General features: G+C 32.9%; 2 protein-coding genes across 5 annotated transcripts in view; both read right to left on the reverse strand.

Annotated features, from left to right (window-relative positions):
* bdg (bedraggled) overlaps positions 1-26,333 on the reverse strand; it is a 99,891-nt gene that overhangs the window by 36,948 nt on the left and 36,610 nt on the right. The window lies entirely within an intron of this gene.
* On the reverse strand, positions 6,269-11,711 carry LOC135961210 (uncharacterized). The gene is made up of 2 exons (XM_065512705.1): positions 6,780-11,711; positions 6,269-6,703 (listed from the first exon to the last, which is right to left on the reverse strand). The coding sequence occupies exons 1-2, from the start codon at positions 11,709-11,711 to the stop codon at positions 6,269-6,271; spliced, it is 5,367 nt and encodes a 1,788-aa protein (XP_065368777.1).

A 26,333-nucleotide genomic window follows, 5' to 3' on the forward strand; every position in this document is an offset into this window, starting at 1 on the left:
TTTTAAAAAAAAACATTGGAAAACAAAGTCCATCATTAAATTTGCATCAGAAATATACTGATCAGATTCCCTCCCGAACAATCTACAAAACAATTGACTAGAAAACCCTTAATTTTCCGTTTTGAAGTTATGCTTTAAAAAATTTGAGCTAGTTGAACATGATCCTAAATTCAAGTACAATATAAATGTATTAAGAACTTTTGTATGTCATTCATTAATTCGGGTTTTAAAATGAGTATATAATTCGTTAGTAAATGAATTATTCACTTTTTCTAAATTATTTATAACAAATTGTATTATCCTCAAGCTTTATCATCATTGCCGTATGTTTGCTTAATCAAGTGGTCTTAGGGAATTCCATAAAATTTTCTATAACAATGGACTTAGAAACATGAAATTAAGCGTATATGGTCCTAAGTGAGTGCGAATTCTAGGGGGAGACTTTTTGGTACCTTTTCTTTAATCGAATGGTACTTTTTGTAATTTCTTCGCCAATGAATCTAGAAACATGAAATAAAGGTTATATGGACCCGAGTGAGTGGGAAACTACAAGTTGGGCTTTATGGTACATTTTGTATATTCTAATGGTGCTTTTTTGAATTTTCTATAACAATGGACTTAGAAACATGAAATTAAACAAATATGGTCCTAAGTGAGTGAGAATTCTAGGGGTATAATTTTTGGTAATTTTTCTTTATTCGAATACATGAAATTAAGCTTATATGGACCCGAATGACTGGGAAACCACAACTGGGGGCTTTTTGGTACTTTTTACATATTCTAGTGGTACTTATTGAATTTTCTGTAATAATGGACATAGAAATATCAAATTAGGCGTATATGGCCCTAAGTGAGTTAAAATTCAAGGGCATACTTCATGGGTACTTTTTTGAATATTCTATAGATATAATAAACCTAACAATTTAAAATTAGGCACACATGATTCTGAATGAATTTGAATTCACAAAAGGTGCCTTTGGTGGTAACTTTCTTTAGCATTTTCTATAATGGACCCAGAAACATGAAATTAGACATTTACAATTAGATTCACAAAGGGAGAATTAATAGTACTATTTCCATCTTCTACTTGGGGTGGCGAAGCGCACCGGGTCAGCTAGTATTTATATATTTATAGAAGGAGCTCTCGCACCTCTCATCTACAGTGATCGAAAAACTCCCATTATCTCTTGTTATTTGTCGAATTTCAGAAATAATACAATTTTTGTAAGTTATTATTACTTATTTAAATTTGGAATTATGAAAAATTTAAGCAATTTAATTAATTTAAATATATATGTACATTATTTTACATAAAAATGTTCGAATTATTCGTTATTCGAAAATGGTAATTTTTAAATTGTTCGAATAATTATTCGTAAGAAATTATTCGATTAATCGAACAATCATTACTCGAATGAATACCCTAGTATGTAGGCCCTTAAAAAATTTACACGCAAAGCCAACTGTTACAAATCTTATATATAAATAGGCCACACCTTTTTTTGTGGTACACTTTTAAGTATTTTATTATCCACCAGTATTGACCCAGCAAAAACTTTACTTACTTAGTAAGCCAGCAAGTAATTCATGACGGTCTAACCCCCATTATAAATTTAAGAGTAAGAGGGGTAAGAGTTTTTTTATATAGTGACGAGACGTAATTGTCAAAAACCTAACTCTTGCATCAACAAAATACATGTTAGTCAATGTTTGTTATTGTATCAGTCATATGATTTGTTGTATTTTTGTTTGACAAAACGCAGTGTCTCGTCTGTATTATCAGCCCAAATCCGCAGGAGTTTTTATTCATGATTGGGATGTATGTATAATTCTTTATGGTTTTTATTGAGATTAATATTTTGAAAAAAATCATTAAATTTTCAATTATTTATATTATTTATTTAAGCTTAAATCATTTATTTTAAAAAAATGTTGTTAATCTTCAAATTAATTGCTTATTACATTTATTACCAGCAAGAACTTATTTCACACATGTAGGTAATTATATATATAACCACTTATTTATGTCACTACCAGTCACTAATTATTATTTATTTGAAATAATTAGAATAATAAGTACCACTCATTACTTTGTAACACATGAAATAACTACAAATCAATACAAGAATTTACAAAATTTTTTGCAATATAAATATAAACAATATAAAAAAATATTTAAAAATTCTTTCCATAAAAGTGGTAAAAAGCGTTTTAAAAGTGGACGAATTTAGTTAATATTTAATATATCCTAGTTAATATAATTATGCTTCGTTTAATACATAATTATATAACTGATGTGCCCTCATTACCAACAGAATTAGAATTAGCTTGAATTTTTTTAAGAATATAGGTTTTCACTAATAGAATAGAATTGTTTTTTGCCTGAATTGAGTTTTTCCATCAAATAGTATTGACAGAGGCACCCGTGGACATTTTGAAATGCAAACATTTTAATTTATTTTGGAAAATCTATTCCACTCTATAGGCGTATAAATATTACGCAAGATGACAAGGAATTACCTATATACATTAGCGGTCAGCTATTTAGGGACAAATATTTGAAATTTGTATCGACTGATTTTTACGTTCGATAGTGCCAAAACAAAAGTATTAATATTTTTAGTTGCTTAAATTTTTTTGGAAAGATCAGTACAACATATATGGACAAAGATATGTTGAAATACGATAACCCGCCTCAGCGAACATCCGCTGTTAATAACATGATATGGCCGAAACAAGTGGAATTAAAAATACGAAATTTGGTCTGAATATTTTCTAATAATGAAAATATAATTGTATAAAATTTAGGAAATATATTTAACTCTAACAGCGCCTATGATAAAACCAACTAACGACTGCAACCTCTGCCTCTATTAATACACAGTGCAATCTGCTTTCGAATAGCATAATGATTGTTCTTAACGGACAAAACTAGAATATTCAAATTCTAGAGCTTTGAATGTTAATGACAGCAGCTTAAACATTTACGGTCTAATTCATAATAAAAACTTATTATAGATTTAAAGCAAAAATTTGTTAACAAACACTTTAGCTTTACAAACCTTTAATAAAAGTATTCTAGCAGCAGTGCACAGAGGTTTAGAAACTTTTTTTTTTGGAAATAATTCGGTATCTCGGGAACTATTGGAGATATTATTACAAAATTTCACATGGTTAGAGCTGAGGTGTTTTTGAGTTGAATTACATTTGTTCAACTTCCTAGGGGTAATACGGGCCAGTTTGTGCACCCTCAAAGTTGGTCACCTCGGGTCTCAACATTTTTAAAAAAATCCCCAAAAATTCATTTATGATCCGAATGAGCTGAAATTTAAAATATAAATAGTCCTTGAGAAGATCTACAAAAAATACGCTTACATGTGTAGGTTATCTCCTTCAGTTGAAGAGATATTTAGGTTTATTTTTTTTTTTTTTAATTTTGCTCGATTTTTTTTTTGTTTTTTAGATATGGCGGCCCTACGGTGGGTCGAATTTTTTTTTTTCAAAATATCAGCTATATTGGCAATAAAATTCTAAATAAAATAAAAAAAACTTGGTAACAGTTATCTCGTCCGTGTAAAAAGTTACACGCATCCAAAGTTGGAACATGTAAAATGGGCCTAATTTTTTACGATTTTTCCTAAAAAAGTCCCTATATTTTTTCTTTTGTAGAAACAAATTTTCTTTGGGACTATATACAATTTTTATATGTTCCGGAAAGAAAACTTAATGCAAAAGCATGTAAAGTAAAATTGGGCTCACTTAAGCGGATACAGTATCCCCCAGACCTATCCAAACTTGGACAATTTTAAAAAAAATATTTAGGTTTCAGTAAAAAATTCTAAAAAGGCAAAGCACCGATCCTCGAAAAAGTTCCGTATTTGTATAACCCTATATGTTGTTTAAATACTTAGAAAGTTTTTTTACTATCACACGGTAAATAGCGTCACAGTAGGCACTTTTCTAAAAAAAACTCAGTTTTTGGAACACATTTTCCCCGTTTTAGGAATTTCAGTATTTGAAAATAAAAAATGTCAAAAATTATAATGTCATTAATTTAAGGACATTTGGATCTGAATTAGTTCCCAATTTTGTTATGATATCTTTAACCGCTAAAATTTTACATTAAATCAAATTTTATATTTTTCTTCATGGAAAATCACCATATTATAATTTTTTTAGTTTTTAAGGTAAATGACGTTCAAAAAATTAATTAAATTCTTTAATTTTATTAAAATATGAATCTACAAGTCCTAAGGTTTTTACCAATATCAAATACTTATATAAAAAGCATATATCTACTACTCAGAAGCTCCACAAACCTTGCCGCCTTTGAAAAATTTTAACGTTTTTTCATATATTGCATGCAAAATGTGTATACTTACATATTAAATGTAACTAATGAATTCAAACGTATACTGACTGTTATCGCTGGCTGCGATGGTCGTCCATAAGGGGCGAATTTAACAACACCAAAAAAGACATAAACAATTTTAAATAATTTGCAGTAATGTGCGGTGCGACACGGTGCGTTTATTTCTATTAAAAAAATTATTAAAATTAAATAAAAGAAATACAAATAATGTTCAACTACTTACCGCAGTGCTTTTCCCTTATGAACTGACTTTACTTTAAATTATTATTTTATTTGGACCACTAGTTATTTATGTGTATAACACATTAAAAATAACGGTACCAACTTAACGAAACAAAAGCACTGCAGTGAGATCAATGTAAAAAAGAACAACAACTAATAAGGAGTGAGATCGAAAAATTCTTAACATACATATATGTTTATAAAAAAGAAACCACTAAACTTACAGCTTTAATTTTTTTTTATTTGATTGAAATTATTATTACAATTTACAAAAAAAATTATTTTTATAGTTTTAATCACTAGTGATGAAATTTTGAACCTTTTTCGGAAACCCTTCCATTAACGTTTTTATAGTGCTTTCTGTCACTTTGCTCGAACATGTAGTCCATCTCCGTTTAAAATCTACCACACTTTTGGACACCTTTTTTGTACTCTTCAATTCTCTTTTAACAAGAGCCCAATATCTCTCCACTGGCCTTAGCTCCGGGCAGTTTGGAGGATTTGCCTCTCTTGGTACAAATACCACATTATTGTTCTTGTACCACTCAAGGGCTTGTTTGCCATAGTGACAGGATGCCAAGTCAGGCCAAAAATAAGTGGACACATTATGAAGTCTTATGAATGGAAGCAGCCTTTTTTGTAAACATTCCTTGATGTAAATTTCGGTATTTATAGAGCCCGTTGTAACAAATGAGTGGCTTCTTTTGCCGCAACTGCATATTGCTTGCCATACCAAGAACTTTCTGGGAAATTTTGTCTGCTTTTGGGTCCTAAACTTTTCTTCAACATTCCCTCGAGCATCAGCAACATAAAATTTTTGACCTGGAAGTTGCGAAAAATCTGCCAGAACATACGTTTCGTCATCCATTATGCAGCAAGAATATTTTTTTATAAAACTTGACTTCAATTTCCGTGCTCTGTTTTTGGCCTCTAAATTTTTAGTAGCGTTCCTGTCAGGAACTTTTTGAGCCTTGTATGTTTTTAAACCTGCATTAGCTTTAACTTTTCGTACCAAATAGTCCGAGCACTGAGCTAACCGGGCTGCTTTCCTACCGGATGTGTTGGGAGCTCTTTTGAAAATGCGTTCTATTTTTTTGGCTTTAGAAACATCATGTGGACCATTCCTTCTACCTGAACCAGGTTTTCTATCAACTGACAAGTTCTCCCGGTACTGTTTAATAACATTGGAAACAGTTTGACGGCAGACCTTTGTATGCTTGGCCAACTTTTTGTAAGACCAAGTTGGGTTTTGTTGAAAATATTTAATAATTTCAGTACGCACTTTTTTCTGGTCACTCATTTTAATCAGATTAACAAAAAAATTAATATAATTGACATTACACATAATAACTGACATGTTTTTCAAAGGTAACTTGATCAAAAAAAAATTCAAATAATACTTGGGTTAAAAAATGTAATGAAAAACGTGTGTTAAGAATTTTTCGATCTCACTCCTTACATAATCTTCACTAACAAATAGGTAAATAAGACAAATAAACAAAACATTAAGGCTGCTCACAGGACGCCATATAACTTCAAATAAATATTTTAAATGAATTACAAAATTATACAATGACAAATAATAAAGACAAATAATAAAACAAATAATAAAATTTCAGCTCGCTTATGAGCCATTCGGCGACATCCCCACCCCCGTGGATCGGCTACGATTCACTACTCCAAATCAAGGACAGCAAGCTTGGAAACAGGTCGCTTTAGTATTCCTGTACTAGTACGTACATCAGCACGACGAATAACACCATCTCTACCTATAAACACCTCTTCCACTCTGCCTCGTTTCCAATCTCTACGGGACACGGCTGGATCGCAAATTAGAACCAAATCACCAATAGCAATAGGCTTCGTACGTTGACACCATTTGGAGCGTCTAGTCAACGTGGGCAAATATTCTTTTATCCACCTGTTCCAGAAATGATCACGTAGCTGACGGGAAATGCGCCACTGCTTTTTTAGTACAACAGACTGTTCTTCTTTTGCTCCGGCAGGAGTTTGTGTTGTATTAGGGCAACCCAACAAAAAATGATTAGGCGTTAGTGGTTCTTCATCTTCGTGGCTCAACGGCAAGTGTGTCAACGGACGGGAATTCCGCTTCAATCAGGAAACTTTGCAGTGTGTGTTCACGAGGGGCGGATTCTTTCAAAGTTGACTGCAACACACGCTTTACACATTGGACCATCCGTTCCCATATACCACCTTCTGCAGGATTATGTGGACAATTAAACTGCCAGTCTATACCTTTAGATGTAAGTTCATCTTGAATTCGAGCCACATCAAATACTTTACTGAACCTCTTGGCAACTTTATCAGCACCAACAAAATTTGTACCATTATCGCTCCTCAGTCTTGTAGGCAGGCCATGTCGATTTATAAAATTGCGTATGGCAAGAATACACGCATCGGTTGACAAATCGAAAGCGACTTCCAAATTAATGGCTCTTATGGTCAGGCAAGTAAATAAGGCCACCCAGCGTTTTTCATGGCGACGACCAATGGTTACAATGAGTGGACCAAAATAGTCCAATCCAGTGTAGGAAAATGGACGAATATATGGCGTCAATCTGTCTTTTGGCAAAGAACCCATAAGTGGTGGCACCGGCAATGGACGACGAAATCTGCAAATAAAACAATTAGAAACACGCTTACGTAAAATTTTTCTAAGGCGGGGAATCCAAAATGATCTTTGAATTTCACAAACTGTAGCTTCAAAATTTTGATGTTTCATTTTTTCGTGTACATGGGCCACAAACAACTCGGTGACAGGATGAAACGACGGTAATATAATCGGACGCCTTATATCCAATGGTAACCAACTAGCTGCATCCACACGACCATAAACTCGAAGTAATGAATTTTCATCCATATATGGAGTCAGGGCATACAACTCACTACTTTTGGGCAAAGTTCCTTCATTTTTAATAATTTCAATTTCAGCGCTAAATTTTTCTCGTTGGGCTTGACGGCAAAGACAAATGTCAGCACTTTTTAACTCTGCAGTAGTTAAACCATTTCCTTCTTCAGGACCAATCTTCTTTTGGCAACGATTTATAAAACGTAACACCCAGGCAATCGTACGTTTTAATTTCAAATATGATGAAAATCTATCGAATTCAAAAACAACAGGGGTATTTACCAGCAAAGCAAATTTGGGACGAAGTTCTTCAGTGTCTAGGCTACAAGTAGGTATTTCTTGTGTTTTTGGCCATTCATCTTCATATTCGTATAGAAATTTAGGTCCCGTAAACCAGCGGCAATCATCTGAAAAATTAACCTGGCTTTTCATTCTTGTAGTTTCATCGGCAACATTAAGATTTGTTGGCAGCCATCTCCAATCTGCTGGGCTAGTAGAATCAAGAATCTCAGTAATTCTATGGGCAACAAAGGGTTTATATCTTCGGCTTTCAGATCCAATCCAACTAACTACGGTGGTTGAATCACTCCAGCAAACGATTCTTGATACCTTAATGGAATGTTCCTTCAAAATTGTACCCATCAAACGAGTACCCAATACAGCAGTCTGAAGTTCGAGCCGAGGAATACTCATTGCTTTCAGAGGAGCACATCTAGTTTTTGCAGCTACAAAAGTCACTTCAATTTTATTATCAGCATTTATAGACCTCCAGTATGACACGGCACCAAATGCATCTTCACTAGCGTCGACAAAAACATGTAGTTCCAGGCGAGAAGGAACACCATTTCTAAAATAAAATCGAGGCACTTTAACATGGATGACATTTTGTAGCTCTTGGCGCCAATTATTCCACATCTCGTTTAATTCTCCGGGCAATGCATCATCCCATCGTATATTGTGTCTCCAAACTTCACGCATCAGTAACTTTGCCGTTATCATGTAGTAGCTCAGGAAACCAAGTGGATCAAAAACGGACATAACCACACTTAAAAGCTCGCGTTTTGTTGGACACCTCATACCTTCTATAACATCAGCATTCACGTTGTGGAACTTCAAATTGAACCTGAAAGTATCATCTTTAGGTTGCCAATACATACCAAGTATCTTCTCTGATTGTAGCTGGTTGACATCGCTGGAAAAATTCACCGGACTTTCCACTGCACTTTTAAGAGCCACAATTACTTTAGAAGAGTTCGATGAAAAATTACGTAGTTCAAACCCAGCTGATTTATGAATGTCGCGCACTTGTTTGGCAATCCCAATGGCCCTTGCTTGCGTCGGAAAACTATCCACAAAATCATCTACATAATGATGATCAACAATCGACTTCACTGCACGAGGATATTTATCACGATAGCTTAGGGCATTTGTTTCTTTGACATAATGGGCTACACAAGGCGAGCAAGCAGCACCAAAAGTCATGACTAGCATTTCATAAGAATCAGGTGGTTCTCTAGTGTCTTCACGCCAAAGAAATCTTTGAGAGCATCTATCTTCAGGAGCTACAATAACTTGGTGAAACATTTCTTTGATGTCCCCACACACTGCAACAGCACCAACTCGAAAATTAAATAAAACGGATGGCAGAGGCTTATATTGCTGCGGGCCTTTTAGCAGTTTAGAATTCAGGGAAACACCTTCAACAGTTGCGGCAGCATCAAACACTAAACGAATTTTTCCTGGCTTATTAGGATTAATCACTCCAAAATGCGGAAGATACCAAGTCCTGGGGCACAAATCAGCAGCTTCAATAGGCGACAATTTACGTACATACCTCTTGGACAAATAATCCCTCATGATGGATTTGTAGGCAGCACCAAATTCAGGACTTCTATTCATCTTTCGCTCAATACCAACAAGTCTATTTAGAGCCATGGAGTAGCTATCAGGCAACACAACATCATCTTCACGCCACAAGAGCCGAGTTTGGAATCTACCATCAATCTTAACTGTAGTTTCGTTCATAATTTTCCGAGCCCGTAAGTCATCCTTTGATTCTATGACCGGCAATAACTTCACACCAAAATTCTCCGTTTCAAAATAATTTGCCACTAAGTCATAGAGTCTTTGCTCTGGCTGAACTGACAAAAGACACAAATTTTCGCTAGATTGCTTACCCATCATTTTCCCAAATACGACCCATCCTAATGGGGTGTTAGCAGCATATGGACCATTTTCATCCAGAGACACAATTTCATCAGGAAGTCCCAGATGAGAATGATCTAATCCAATCAGAACTTTGGGAACAACATCATTATATAATTTAATGGGCAAACCAGGATGGCGACTTAAATCCATATTGAAGCTTTGGGCCGGCAATTTTAAATTTGAAACTCCATAAACGTTTCGCAAGGCATATTTTCTCTGCTTACCAATTCCACTTATGTGCATATCAACCACTGTTGCCGTTTCTTGTGATGCCTTACCAGCATACCAATTCAAATTCAATTGACTTTGATGCCCCTGAAGACCAAGTTTCTTCACCAAGGAGCTGTCCACCATAGTAACCGATGAACCTTCATCCAACAACGCATAGGTTTCAATTTTGTTACTGGGACCATAAAGCACAATTGGCACCACTCGGAACAACAACACACCTTTATCTGCAGCTTTAGACACACAGCTAAGAACAGACTCATTTTCATTTGTGGAACCACTTGGAGCAGGCGACTCAGACGAAAGCGTATTATTTCCACCATCATTAATTTTGACATCATGTAATAATTTGTTATGTTTTCTTAGACAACCATCCACGGGACACGTCTTTCGATAACGGCAAAATCTACTCGAATGTCCACTACCCAGACACGAAAAACATAACCTCATTTTTTTCACTTCACTCCAACGATTAGGCACACTTAATGAACCAAATTTTCTACAATCAAATATTTTATGATTTGCCTGGCACATAGGGCATTCTTGTTGTTTACGTTGACCATCAGCAGCATGAAGGACAACTTTTCTTTTGGGTTCATTATTTTGACGATTTCCACTTGTAGTTTGCACCATTCTTACCAAATCAGCAACATCTTTGAGCCATTTGCTAAAATCCAAAATAGTTGGGTATGGTTTTATTGTTGAGGCACAGCGGGCCCACTCCATTCGTTTACTCATTGGAAGCTTTCCGACCAATTCTTCCATTAATGTTGGATTAGCTAAATGCTGTTGTCCATTAGCAGTTTCCAAAAAGGCGGCAAGATTCCGCACTTTAACAGCAAAGGGCACAAGCTTATCCACAGCACTTTCACTAATGGGCGAAATTTCTTTCACTTGTTGTAGCTGGCAACGAATAAGCATCTCTGGGCGACCATATTGAAAACACAATTGTTCCATAACCATACTCACGTTATCTGCATGGATCAGCAACGACTTCACACATTCACGGGCATCACCCTTCAAAGCTTTTTGGAGCCTTAAACAATTTTCAAAATTATTATAATTATAAACAGCAGTCGATTGATTAAAAGCCGTTGAGAACATGGGCCAATCTTCAGGCGAGCCACTAAAATCCGGTAAATCATAAATTTTTCGATGCATCAATAACGAACCACCATTTTGAGACAATCGGAAATTTGGCGGCAACGGTTGACTTCCACACAAATTCGAAAAATTATTTTCATTGCAGCTTACCGAAGAAAATGGCGTACGACGTTCAGTGCAGTCAACGTTGGCTGAGGCAGAATTGTCAACGTTGACTTCGCTGGTACCCGTTACTGGCGGCGCCATATTGGATGGCTGTGGCATGGCGGCTGAAGAACTCGGCGTCGAATTAGCGTTTGTGGCAATCGACAACGCTCGCTGGGCATTTAACAACTGGGCCTGAAGAATGTTGATCTGACTTTGAAGGCCTTCCAAATTAAGCTGTGCAGAAGAGCTTAAATTATTTTCAGCAAAATTTTGTTGGTTATGTTGAACATTGGCAACTGTGGTAGCTATGGCATAAGTTGTTCCGGCGGCGGTGGAACTTGTAGGCACTCCGGCGACAGGAGCAATTACAATTGGTTGATTTGTTGTGACGTCAATAGTACTTACGTTTTGTGGAGGCACTCCAGCGGCGGAGGGAGTCAAAGATGTTCCGGCGACATGGGAACTGGCAGCCAAAGAAGAAACTCCGGCGACCGATGGAGCCACTTGTTGAGAAACAATTTTTGTTCCGGCAGGCGAGGAACCACTACTAGGCTGGCTCATTGTTGACTGTAATCGCTGGCTTTTTCTTGCTGGGGAGCGATGCATTATGAACCACAAATAATCACAAGCGTTTCTCAAAGAGCACACAAAATCTCACAAAAATCACAGCAAATAAGCACCAAAATGTTTTAAATATATTTTTATTTAGTCCGGCAGAAAGGGAACCACTTTAAAATATTTTTAAAAAATGTATTTTATGTTCCGGCAGGCAAGGAACCACTTTTGGAAATCTTCAAACAATTATTTTATGTTCCGGCAGGCAAGGAACCACTTTATTTATTTCCAAATTAATTTGTATTTGTTCCGGCAGACAAGGAACCACTTCGCACAAAAATCTGCAAACTTTGTTTTATTCCGGCAGACAAGGAACCAGAAAAAATTTAGCAAATATCAGCTGGCTGCGATGGTCGTCCATAAGGGGCGAATTTAACAACACCAAAAAAGACACAAACAATTTTAAATAATTTGCAGTAATGTGCGGTGCGACACGGTGCGTTTATTTCTATTAAAAAAATTATTAAAATTAAATAAAAGAAATACAAATAATGTTCAACTACTTACCGCAGTGCTTTTCCCTTATGAACTGACTTTACTTTAAATTATTATTTTATTTGGACCACTAGTTATTTATGTGTATAACACATTAAAAATAACGGTACCAACTTAACGAAACAAAAGCACTGCAGTGAGATCAATGTAAAAAAGAACAACAACTAATACATAATCTTCACTAACAAATAGGTAAATAAGACAAATAAACAAAACATTAAGGCTGCTCACAGGACGCCATATAACTTCAAATAAATATTTTAAATGAATTACAAAATTATACAATGACAAATAATAAAGACAAATAATAAAACAAATAATAAAATTTCAGCTCGCTTATGAGCCATTCGGCGACACTGACCTTAAAGAAAAGTTGGTATAATGCATTTTTCGCAGTAAAAACAAATAATATTTATTTTCGTGTAGGTTAATCTTCATTTAGATATATATTATTTGAACATTTTTATCTAATAATATCTCTTCAACTGAAGGAGATAACCTACACATGTAAGGTTATTTTTTGTAGATCTTCTCAAGGACTATTTATATTTTAAATTTCAGCTCATTCGGATCATAAATGAATTTTTGGGGATTTTTTTTTAAATTTTGAGTCCCGAGGTGACCAACTTTGAGGGGGCACAAACTGGCCCGTATTACCCCTAGGAAGCTGAACAAATGTAATTCAACTCAAAAACACATCAGCTCTAACCATGTGAAATTTTGTAATAATATCTCCAATAGTTCCCGAGATACCGAATTATTTCCAAAAAAAAAGTTTCTAAACCACTGTGCAGTGTTTGCTGAGTTGACAGCCCTTGGCCGAGTGATTTCGGGTCATTCCGGTGCGTAGAACCGGCTGTCGTGGGAATATCCCTTTTTCGTTGTTAGTGTTGCTTATCATTAGAATAAAATATTCGTTAATTCTCTTTTTTTCATTGTTTGTTTTTAGTAATAATACATTTTAGAAGATAACAACTACTTTTTAGATAAAAAATGTATATATGATTCTAGTAAATTTATATATATATAGATTATTTCTATTATTATTAAAAGTATTCGAATGACGAATATTCTGTGATAAAATAAACATCACTATTTTATAATTTGTTTTATTAATTTATTTTCATTGTCATTTTGTTAAATTTTAACAAAATTTTATGAATTTCTATGTGGAAACACGCCTCTTTCAACGTTCATTCATCTATCAAATTTGATATCGCCACCAATCTCTTTGAACTGAAGATACTTTGAAAATGTTCACTTTGAATTTGTAAAAATTAAAACATTTAGTTAATTCAAAAAATTAATATTGGACATTTTTTAAACATCTATATATTTAAAACAAGTAAGAAAGTATGGTCGGTCAAGCCCGACCATATAATACCCTACACCAAGTAAATGAGTAAAAATATTTTTCTTTTAAAATATCAATAATTTATATTCGTGAGTGATTTTCGGACGTGGGCCTTATATGGGAGCTATGACCAATAATGGACCGATCACCATAAAATTAGGTCGTGTGATTTATGTCTATATGAAAGTTATTTATGTTGAATTTTGTGTATATACCAATATTTTTAAGTGATTCAAGCACGTTAAAGTGATTTTCGGAAGCGGGTCTATATGGGAGCTATGACTAATTATGGACCGATCGTAACAAAATTTGGTGACAAGAATTTTGTATATATAAAACTTATTTGGAGCGAAATTTGTGTAGATACATATATAAATTAAACATTTATGACCGATAAAGTCCAATTTTGAGAGGATGTATGGGGGCTAGGTGAAATAATGGACCGATTTCAGCCAGTCCAAATTTTATCGAATTATCTTCAAAATTGCGACCTCTGCGCATAAGGTTTACATGGACAGCCAGCCACCAGACGGACGGACATCGTTTAATCGACTCAGAAAATGATTCTAAGTCGATCGGTATACTTTAAGGTGGGTGTTAGACCAATATTTTTGGGCGTTACACACATCTGCACAAACGCATAATACCCTCCCCACTATGGTGGTGTAGGGTATAAATACAAGGCCTGACTGTTTCATTAACTCACTCAGTCATTCACTGACTCATCAGTGAGTGGGTGAGTGAGTGAATGAATGAGTCAGGCCTTGTATTTTTATATAATAGATGTTTACAAAAAAGCCCAATAAGTCGATCGTATGTATACTTTTGTAACTGTGTGTCGAAAAATCGAAAAATAAAATTTGAGGCAGTTGAGAAAAATTTATGGTAGGAAGTTGAAAATTAAATTTATAAATTAAAAAAATTGTTTTAAATTTTAAAAAATAAACTATTATTTTTTAATCTTTCTTTTGATAAATTTACAATAAGTATTAAAATCTTAACATAAACTAAAACTAAAGTTGTTATTGCCGTTGCAATGTCCAACATGAGTGCTCGTTAAAATGATTATCTGGCCAGATCCAATCGCCTCAGTCGTCTATGACCTTAAAATGACAGCAATAGTTTTAAAAGGTTGTTTAAACTGGAGAGTTTGATCTCCTCGCGTATTATGGGGACATTGAGATCCCTATGGATATTACTGTTGCGAATGTACCATGGGGACATGTTATTCTCCTTAACAGTGTTGACTGCTTTCTTTGCAATTTTTCAACGTTAGATGGCTGTTCCCCATAGCTGACTGCTGTATAGCCATATCGGTTTTATAATTTGTACAAAAGAACTTTGTATTCCAAGTCTAGAGCAGACCGTGAGTCAATTAGCCATTACAATTGAACTGACTTTAACTGATTTTATTTGAGTAACCTTGGCTTCAATATGGTCGGTTTTATAATTTGTACAAAAGAACTTTGCATTCCAAGTCTAGAGCAGACCGTGGGCCAATTAGCCAGTACAATTGAATTGACTTTAACTGATTTTATTTGTGTAACCTTGGCTTCAATATGGTAGGTCCATGTTAAACGGTGCACAGTGGGGTAAAATGCCCTTTTTTACGGATTTATTAATATCTCAACAACAATAATAGCGACGCTCGCAAAATTTTACGTGGGTAGCTCTTAGAACAAAATTTTAAGGATATAGGAGGGGGAAGTTAATTACCCACCATCTATATATGTATATAAAAGTGAATGTGTGTCTGTATGTATGTTTATTATTATTAGTTTGGGATTTTTAGACGGCTAAACGGATGAACCGATTTGCTTGAAATTTTTACAACAAGGAGCTATAGGCTACTTTATGTTTTGAAATTTTAAGTGGGCGTGGTGCCTCCCATACAAAGTTAATTTTAAAAATCAAATATTTAGGAAACTATAATACCTATAGTCCAAAAATTTTGCTTGAGCAATTCCACCGTTTGTATAAATATTTGAGGCAAAATGGGAGTAGTAGCCACAGTGGGCGTGGTACCTCCCATATGATGATTATTTTAAAAAAATCTAATATATGGGATACAATAAGAGAGAATCCATACATTTGTACGTTTATTCAACCATCAATATTAATATTTAGGACAAGAATGGGCGGACTAAAATAGTGGGCGTGGCACCTCCCAAACAATCTAAATACTAAAATTCATGTGATGAAAAATTATATATAGGGAAAGCTATAGCAGCTATCAATATTAATATTTAGTACAGAAATGCGGGGACTACCATCAATATTAAGTAAATGTTAAAATTTGTATACATTTGAAACCCTTATATATATATAAAAGTCAATGTGTGTTTGTTTGTATGATTGTTTGCATATTTGTAATGACACTCGACTAACAGTAAGGAAATTAATGAAGAATCTAATCGGGGCGACCTTTATAACTGGGAAGTTGTTACGCTCGGCTAGTATATGTTGATAATAAAAATTGTTGTCGTTAAAGTTTTTAACCGAAATGGACAATAGTGGTTAAGTGGCATGAAGAAGATGTTCCCTGCTAGCTCTTTGGTAGAAATAACTCTTAACCCATATTCCGAAAGCGTAAGCACATAACATACTCATGTCATGCCTTTACAAATACCTCAGAGTATGCAAATGTCAAAAAAAAAAAAATAAAATCTAAATACTAAGCAAAATAAATAAAACAAAGAAAAGAACAAACTAAACCATGACAAGATGATGTGTCATGTAGGGTACAATTCTCCCACCCAAATATTAACTCCTTGACAGAAAGATTACCCCTATTTTATATCTGTCCCTAATAAACATGACTTTTGACTTACATATATTCACATTTTGTTTTGGCTATCCTTCCCATTAAAGAAAAGAAGTTACTGAAGTTTCATTTTAAAAAGAATTCAAAGTATTTAATTTATTAAAAAAAATGTAATGCAAAAAAAAAGTAAACGTAAAAATGAGATTCTAATATATTCATTCATAAAGAAATAAAAATATATGTATATAGGTATATATATAAGATCATTCTAAAAGAGAAATGATCATAATAAAGAAAAGTAAAATTACTAATTAATGAGCATGGGGACAAAGTTGAAAACGGACCGACAGACAAACAAAATAAATATAATTGATACTCTTAAATAATAAATTGTTTTTTTTTACAATTGTTACTCACAAAATCAATATGCAGAGATGTTCCAATTCATGATGTCTCTTTGATGTTGGGCCCAGCAATCAGGAGTACATGATGATGTTGTTGTAATTATTTACAATAAGTGACAATGATTTTGTTTTTATGAATGAAAAATTACCCATGAATGAAAATAATAAAAGTAAAAAAAAAGAAATAAGTAGAATAAACTAAAGGTTAGCAAAAGATATTTTAATACACTAATGAAAAAATGTTAGTTAATTCAATTTAACATTTTTGAATTGTAATAATTTGAATTATGAAAATTATGAAATGAATAAGAGTTTTTAGATCAATAATATTTAAATATTTACATTATGTTATCAAATTTAAATAAAATAGAAATATAATTCAAATAAAGTTTTAAATTTTTAACATATTTTAAAATGATTAACAATAAGTATAATATTCAATATTTACATCAGGGTTTTAGTTTTAATTAATACATTTTTTAGATAAGTTTTTAGATTTTAATTAGGTATAATATAAATTGCATATAAATTTTAATTGTTTAGAAAAATAGCAACAATGTTTAATTCAAATTTAAATTTTTTTGTAGTTTTAATATGTTTTTAGAAGTATATAAATTCAGTAATTTTGATAAAAATTTACATGCAATTTAGATTAATTATTTAATAGGCTTTTATAAAATATTTTTAGTGTAATATTACATTATCTTTAGAGTAAATAAGTTTTAATCAAAATTCAATGTGCAATATAATTTTAAGTATTTTAATAGATTTAAACAAATTTTAAAGTGTAATATAGACTTAAGTTATTTTAATTAGTTTTAGCAAATTTTAAGTGCAATATAGATTTTAGGTATTTTAATAGATTTTAACTTAGATTTTTAAGAAATATTTATTGGTTTTAGGAAATTTTAAATGCAATAAGTTTTAAGGTATTTTAATTTAGTTTTGTAGACAAATTTAAAGATTACATTTTAAGAATTTATATTGGTTTTTAGCAAATTTATGTTAATATTTAATTCTAGGATTTTCGATATTTGACAAATATACGTGTAATTCTGAGATTCTGAAGTATTCAACAAGAGTTTTTCAAATCTTAACAAGAATTCGTAAATTTAGAATTTTGACAATTTTGATGATTTAATATAAATTTGATGTAATTATTTGGGTTATATTAATTGCAAAATATTTGATTTTCCTCTGGATTTACGGAATTCAGGCTTATGTGTAGCTTTATATATTCGGGCACGTGGTGCTAAGGTATCAAAATTGAGGGTTATGCAATAACTTGTATCATATCAATATTAGTAATTCCGGAATTTGCTTATTATTGGCGGTTGCAAAGTTGTTGGCAAATCATTTCTCGAGAAGATTACTATGTTGGATTTTAGTAGATTTCAAAGATTTGGATGAAGTTAAGTGGCCGCACATGTGCGCCTTATTGGTATTGTATGAATCTTGGAGGGTAAGTCTCCAATTTTATAAAAATGTTGTTTTCTGAAGAAGTTTCCTGAATAATACCAAAAATGTCTAATAAAATATTTATAAAGTAAAGGATGTATTTCTCCACAAGACTTACTTGGAATCAGGATATTTATGAATATAATCTTTTTGCACAATATTATATAATATTCCATACACCACATGGAAAATTTTCTCTTAAAATTGTAACTATTTATAACTTTTGCTTTTAAACACGTCTTATAATATCAACTTTCTATTTGAGAATGAATTGAATGTGACCAAGTAACATGATCCCAAGCAAAATGCGTAATTAAAGAATTTAATAAGTGCGTAATTTCTTTCCAATAAGAAATTAATAAAAAAATCAATTATATTTATGTTTGTTGAAAGGAGACAAAGATATTTCGACAAAAAAAATGAGATTGAAATTCCATTACGTGTACAATTGAATATACATAATTACGCACATATCAAAAGCGTGAGAACTAAAATAAGGTGCAAAAGAAACAATAAAATATCTATCATGCTATTTATGTGGGGAAGGAAACCAATCTAAACCGAGTAAATATACATCATTAAAAAAACATTTTAATTAGAATTGGCGAAAATCTTTAAACAATTTTTGCAAAGAAAAAAATCGTAACAAAACTGTTTCGTTTGAGAATTTATTTGATAAACGAACAGGAATCCGATTTTTTTAGTTTTGGCCTAAAATTGTGTTTTCCTTTCTATAGTTTTAATATTTGTAACAACAATTTTTATTAATAATGATTTAAACCAACGTGTGGCACGACCCACGTAAGCCGGGCAATTATTTTTTTAACGCTTTAAATCCGATGTGTGATATTTACCAACATATTTGCCATTTATATCTTCGATATCGTACAAATTATTTCCAATTTTGCTCTTGATCCTACATTTAACAAACTTAGGCAAGAATTTTCTATTAATATGTTTCGACATATCGCTTAATAAATGATTTTTCCTGAACACGATTTCGTCTTTTTGAAATTCGATGGGCCTACTTCTGAGATTGTAGGTTTTCATTGCCTTCGTATGTGCGATATTCAAATTTTCACGTATTTTTCCTCTTAGTTTTGCTAGCTTATCAGATCGATCAATGATATTGAAATCCTCGCCAGGTATGCAACCAAGTTTATCCAAAATTTTATAGGTGGATCCGTGCTGGATCATATTTTGGCCGAATACGGCAAAATAAGGAGAACACTGAATCGAGGTGTGAAAATCGCTTCGTAATATGCTCAAGATTTGCGGAATGTATCTGTCCCAATCCCTATGGTCCTTGTGATCCTGCAGAAAACACCTAATCTTTGTGACTATTTCACGATTTACACGTTCGGATGCATTCGAATGAGGAGCATAAAAACCTGTAGTTATGTGACTAATTTCGTACATTTCAAAAAACTCTCTCATATCTTTGGACACGAATTGCTTGCCATTGTCACTATGAACATACCTAGGCACTCCGAATGTGGGAAACATTTCCGTTTGGAAAAACAAAGTTACATTTTCAGAAGTTGCGGATTTCATGGGTTTAAGAAAGACGAATTTCGTTAAGTGATCTACACATATAAAAATAACCGAATTTTTGACTTTGGTAAACGGGTATGGGCCGAGAAAATCACAATACCATCTCTCAAATGGTCTATTAGAGATGAACTGATTGCCCATGGTTGGCCTGGAGACTTGGTTTGTGGACTTATTGCTCTTACACACGTCACAGTTTTTAACATATTGCTTAACGTCATTTGCCATCGAAGGCCAAAAGTACTTATTGCGAATCCTAGATAATGTTTTTACAAAACCACCATGGCAAGAGTAATTAGAATTATGTGCTAAATTTATAACTTTCTGAATGAGAGATTTTGGAACCCAAATTCGCCAAAGAGTGTCTTCCTCGTTTTCAACACCTTGCCTAAAATGCACACGTTTCAGAACAACATTATCTGATATGCGAAGATCTGGTAAAGATTCAGTATTTTCTGTAATGGTTTTCCTTAAATCTTGATATTCGCTATCTTCAAATTCAGCTGACGTTAAGTCAATTTCTGTAAAATCATTTGTTGAATCTAACTCATCTACCTCAATTCTTGACAGACAATCCGGTACGGTATTTAGAGTTCCCTTTCTATGCTCAATCCTGAAATCATAACGTTGTAGCTTTAAGCTCCAACGGGCCAGTCTTCCGCTAAGGTCTTTTTGTGACATTAGCCACTTAAGGGAAGAATGGTCCGTAATTATACGGAACGGTAACCCATCAATATAAGCCCTAAACCTATTCACACATACAATAGCCGCCAAGCATTCAAGCTCCGTCACCGTATAATTCTTTTGTGCACCATTCAATTTCTGGGACACATACGCGATGGGATGTTCCCTACCCTGATCGTCACATTGAAATAGCACACCGCCAACACCTATTTTCGACGCATCACATTGAATGACAAATTCTCTGTTAAAGTCTGGTTGAGCAAGGACAGGGGCAGTGGACAGAGCTAGTTTCAGATTTTCAAATGACATTTTTGCGGCTTCTGTTAAGCTAAAGGATTTTTGGGATTTTTTTAAACAATCAGTCAAAGAACCAGATATATCTGCAAAATTATTAATAAAGCCTCTATACCAGTTAGCCATTCCCACAAACCTTCTCTGTTGTTTTGGCGTCTTTGGTAATGGGAAGTTCTTAATCGCCTCAACTTTTTCTGGGTCTACTTTGAGGCACCCCTCACCTACTATATAACCCAAATAACGAATTTGTTTTTGGCAAAATTTACTCTTGGAGACGTTGATGGTAAGTTTAGCCCTTTGAAGACACAAAGCCACTTCAGATAGAAGTTGAATATGTGACGAAAAATCCGAGCTGCAGACCAATAAGTCGTCCAGGTAAATAAAAACATTTTCTCGTAACCTTGAAGGTATTACCTTGTCCATGAGACGACTCATTGTCTGTGGACCATTGCATAGGCCAAATGGCATATATTTGTAATGATACAATGGCTTGCCTGGAATAACAAATGCTGTTTTCTCTTTTGACGTTTCAGACAGACGGATTTGTAGAAATGCGTCTTTTAGGTCTATACCGCTTATGTAAAAAGTGTCTTTAAGCCTACTGAGCAATCCATTAATGTGGGGTAGAGGGTAGGAATCTTTTTTGGTAACAGCATTGAGCTTCCTAGAGTCAATACAGAGTCTTATCTTCCCTGGTTTCCTTACGAGAACTGCAGGAGAACACCAGGGAGAATTCGATTCTTCGATAACGCCCATATTGAGTAATCGATTGATTTCTGCGTACGCTTCCTCTTGTCTTGGTGGAGACAAGGGGTAATGTTTACATTTTATCGGTGTGGCGTCACCAGTATCAATATGGTGTTCGAGTAAATCGGTACATCCTAAGCCAAGTACCTCAAAAGATGGAAATTTTGTTATTGTTTTCTCTAAGATCAATTTTTGTTCTGGTGTAAGATTATGGAAATGATCATTCGATTCTGAATCAGAATTAAGTTCTGAAATATTACCACTAATAGAAGAAACCGGGATTATGTCAGGGGCAAGTGCGAAATCTCGCCAAAAATTTGACTTAATGTTGGTACTAAATAAAATGAAATATTTTTCTCTACACCTTTAAAAATAACTGGCAATGTACAAAAACCGATTACGTTTTGTTTGGCGCCATTAGCAGTACGAAGAGTAGAATCTAGTTTTCGATATTTAATGTTATTTCTTTCCAAAAATGATAAGCAATCTTTGCCCAAAACTGACACGTTGGCCCCAGAGTCTAAAAGACCAAATACTGTTTCATCCAGTATTCTAACCCTGGCAAATGGCCTATCATCGGAACCGTGGATTATTGCTGAATCTAATATTTTGCGAAAATAGCGACGCTTTTTATAGCGTATTCTACATTTCATTATCTTGCGGCTTGGTTTGTTAAGAAAAGTTTTATTGGTAGGAGAAAAGGTCAAATTATCGCTACAAAAAGAGCTTTGAAATGTTTCTGTTTGAGTAGAAATGTGTTTTGTTGAAATAAAGTTTGTTTGTGTATTAGCAAGTAATGTTTTAGAAGTATCAGGGTGATTTAAATTATTACCCCTATTGGAGTTTAAGTCAAACTCGGGGTTTGAGGGGGTGGACGAGTGTCCCCGGTCGCCAGTTCGCCCACTTTGCGGTTTCCCAGTGAATTGTGCTTATTAGGACAATTAGGTGTAAAAACACCTTTATGACCGCATTTAAAGCAAAAGGGTTGTTTAATTTCTTGGGTGCAGTACATATAAGAGTGTCCAAGTGACATGCAATTCCAACACTTTATGTTAGAATAATCATACCTTACTCTTCTACCAGAAATCTGAATCGCATCTATTTGGGGATCTACACATTCAGAATCCTCTGAATCAGAGAGCGAGAGGTTTATCTCATTGACATTTCGGGAATTTGTTGTATTTGGATTCTGAAACTTTGTTTCCCTAATAACTTTCTCTGCTTTGCGGGCAGTATCTCTGAATTCATTCAGATTCTGTGTTTCCTTATTAAACAATAAAAATCTAAGATTTGAGTTTATATTTCTTTTCATTATCTCAATTAAAGTCACATCCGGTAATGGATTTTGTAATCGCAAATTCATGGATACTATAGACGTATGGAAATCGTCGTAGCTTTCCTTGAATTGTTGTTTACGCAACGAAATATTTAATAACACATCATGGTCTGATTCCAGATGTCCGAATTCTTTGGTAAGAGCCTGTCGCAAAACTGGATAATTCACATTTCTATTCTGCCTCATAAAGAGCCAATACCATTCTTCAGCTCTGCCCTCCAACAGAACATGAAAGTTTGATAGTAGGTGCTCATCAGGACATCTAGATCTGGCGCAAAGTGTTTCCACTTTAAACAAGAAATCTGACACAGATCCAGATCCATTATAAGATACTTTCCGCTTCTCAAGTTTTATGTTGGCTTCACTATTCACAGAATATCTGCTTTGATTTTCCGAAGGACGATTACTATTGGAAATAGGAGTGTTTGACTCCATAAAATTTGTGAAAAACTCTGGTTGTCGGTTTACATTTGATGTAGGAGCACTACCAATTTGAGCAATACTAGCTCTTATTGACGTTAATTCTTTTCTGAATTCCTCTTGAGTGTTTCTCATTGTTTGTTGCATTATGGCAATTAATGAGTCAAGTGAGGATGAGGAAGAGGATGTGGTATTATTAACATTTGGAACTAAGGGAGCGCTGTTGCTCGGAAGAGAAAACTGTTCATGAGGGGGATTCATTGTTGGTTCTAAAGAAACTCTTTCAGTACTAATAATATTAACGTGTGGTTCCGAAGCCGAATTTTGATTACTAAGAACTTGTATGTCCTGAAATAAGGTCGATGACTGTAAGCTACTTGAACTTTGTGGCCTAGGAATCTGTTGAACAGGTTGTGGTCTATTCGCCGGAGAATGAGTTACCCTAGGTTTCGTACTACTGGTGCTAGACTGTAATTCTACCGATATATTATTTCGTGCAGCAGAAGAACCTCGTCTTTGTCCAAATGAACTATTTTTATTGCTTCTTGAAGTATTCCTAGTTTCCATAGCAAAACGAAAAATAGCTTCTATCACAATCTCATAAATTAAGAACGCCTTTAATTAAAATCGAGTAAAGTTATTAACTTTTGTGTTAATATTTTATTTCTAAAAACCGTATAAATTTTTCTGTTGATAGCAAAACAGGCAAAAAAAATATATGTAAAAATATTCAAAGATCAATTTTTATGTAAATTCTGGGAAGGATATACCTTAACAAAATGTAAAAATTACGCAAGTATAAGTCATGTTTAAAAAAAAATAGAAGTGCTTCGTATTTATAAAAAAAAATATCGGACTACTTCGCTTTTTTTATATGGATTTATTAAAATGTCAAAATATATTAAAGATTTCAAACTACAACATTAAGAAATTTTAATTATAATCTCAATAATGGACTTGAAAGAAATCAATAACACATTGTTCTTGTTTTCATTTAATGCAACTTAGACCAAACTTTATAAATAATTCAGAATTAGGACTCTTAAATGTAAAACAAGATTTCAAATAGGTAAAAACTACATATATTATATACATTTTCCATAGCGCATTTAGATTCAGAACTGTTGTTTTCATAAAAAGTCTAAGACTTCTATGGATTAATATATATAAAAGATGTTAATGTAAATAGTCTGTTTACCTATGTAATATATTTTATACTAATATGTTCATTTTCAAATTTTCTATTTTCTTTTACATGATCTGCAAGAATTAAAATAATATATTTGATTAGATTTTCTAAAAAAAAATAGCAATAGATTGTCATTTCTGTTAAACCAATCCGTTGGCCTTTTCGTTGGGCGCCATATATGTTACGGCGCCATATGCATCTAAGATGGGCTTGCAAACTTGTTGCAAATGCATTGGCTATTTTAAACCTAAATATAGACTTTATCGTTGGGCGCCATATATGTTACGCTCGGCTAGTATATGTTGATAATAAAAATTGTTGTCGTTAAAGTTTTTAACCGAAATGGACAATAGTGGTTAAGTGGCATGAAGAAGATGTTCCCTGCTAGCTCTTTGGTAGAAATAACTCTTAACCCATATTCCGAAAGCGTAAGCACATAACATACTCATGTCATGCCTTTACAAATACCTCAGAGTATGCAAATGTCAAAAAAAAAAATAAAATCTAAATACTAAGCAAAATAAATAAAACAAAGAAAAGAACAAACTAAACCATGACAAGATGATGTGTCATGTAGGGTACAATTCTCCCACCCAAATATTAACTCCTTGACAGAAAGATTACCCCTATTTTATATCTGTCCCTAATAAACATGACTTTTGACTTACATATATTCACATTTTGTTTTGGCTATCCTTCCCATTAAAGAAAAGAAGTTACTGAAGTTTCATTTTAAAAAGAATTCAAAGTATTTAATTTATTAAAAAAAATGTAATGCAAAAAAAAAGTAAACGTAAAAATGAGATTCTAATATATTCATTCATAAAGAAATAAAAATATATGTATATAGGTATATATATAAGATCATTCTAAAAGAGAAATGATCATAATAAAGAAAAGTAAAATTACTAATTAATGAGCATGGGGACAAAGTTGAAAACGGACCGACAGACAAACAAAATAAATATAATTGATACTCTTAAATAATAAATTGTTTTTTTTTACAATTGTTACTCACAAAATCAATATGCAGAGATGTTCCAATTCATGATGTCTCTTTGATGTTGGGCCCAGCAATCAGGAGTACATGATGATGTTGTTGTAATTATTTACAATAAGTGACAATGATTTTGTTTTTATGAATGAAAAATTAACATGAATGAAAATAATAAAAGTAAAAAAAAAGAAATAAGTAGAATAAACTAAAGGTTAGCAAAAGATATTTTAATACACTAATGAAAAAATGTTAGTTAATTCAATTTAACATTTTTGAATTGTAATAATTTGAATTATGAAAATTATGAAATGAATAAGAGTTTTTAGATCAATAATATTTAAATATTTACATTATGTTATCAAATTTAAATAAAATAGAAATATAATTCAAATAAAGTTTTAAATTTTTAACATATTTTAAAATGATTAACAATAAGTATAATATTCAATATTTACATCAGGGTTTTAGTTTTAATTAATACATTTTTTAGATAAGTTTTTAGATTTTAATTAGGTATAATATAAATTGCATATAAATTTTAATTGTTTAGAAAAATAGCAACAATGTTTAATTCAAATTTAAATTTTTTTGTAGTTTTAATATGTTTTTAGAAGTATATAAATTCAGTAATTTTGATAAAAATTTACATGCAATTTAGATTAATTATTTAATAGGCTTTTATAAAATATTTTTAGTGTAATATTACCATAGCTGTAACTTGTGAATAAAATACAAAATATAAATATTTTTTATATAATTTTAGTTTTTGTTTCTAATTATAAATATTTATTTTCCAAATTATTTATTAGTTAAATAAAGTATTTGTCTAATTTATTAATAATATTTACAGTTAAATTTATCCATATTTATATCCT

This window comes from Calliphora vicina, chromosome 5 (assembly GCF_958450345.1).
Source record: "Calliphora vicina chromosome 5, idCalVici1.1, whole genome shotgun sequence".
Lineage (NCBI taxonomy): Eukaryota > Metazoa > Arthropoda > Insecta > Diptera > Calliphoridae > Calliphora > Calliphora vicina.

What these genes read in the sequence shown, in the direction of transcription:
- LOC135961210 (XM_065512705.1), bottom strand. Translation starts at nt 11,711, where the DNA reads ATGAGCCAGCCTAGTAGTGGTTCCTCGCCTGCCGGAACAAAAATTGTT. An exon ending in GGGAACGGATGGTCCAATGT is followed by an intron (nt 6,704 to 6,779) that starts GTAAAGCGTGTG and finishes TCCTGATTGAAG; the next exon opens with CGGAATTCCCGTCCGTTGAC.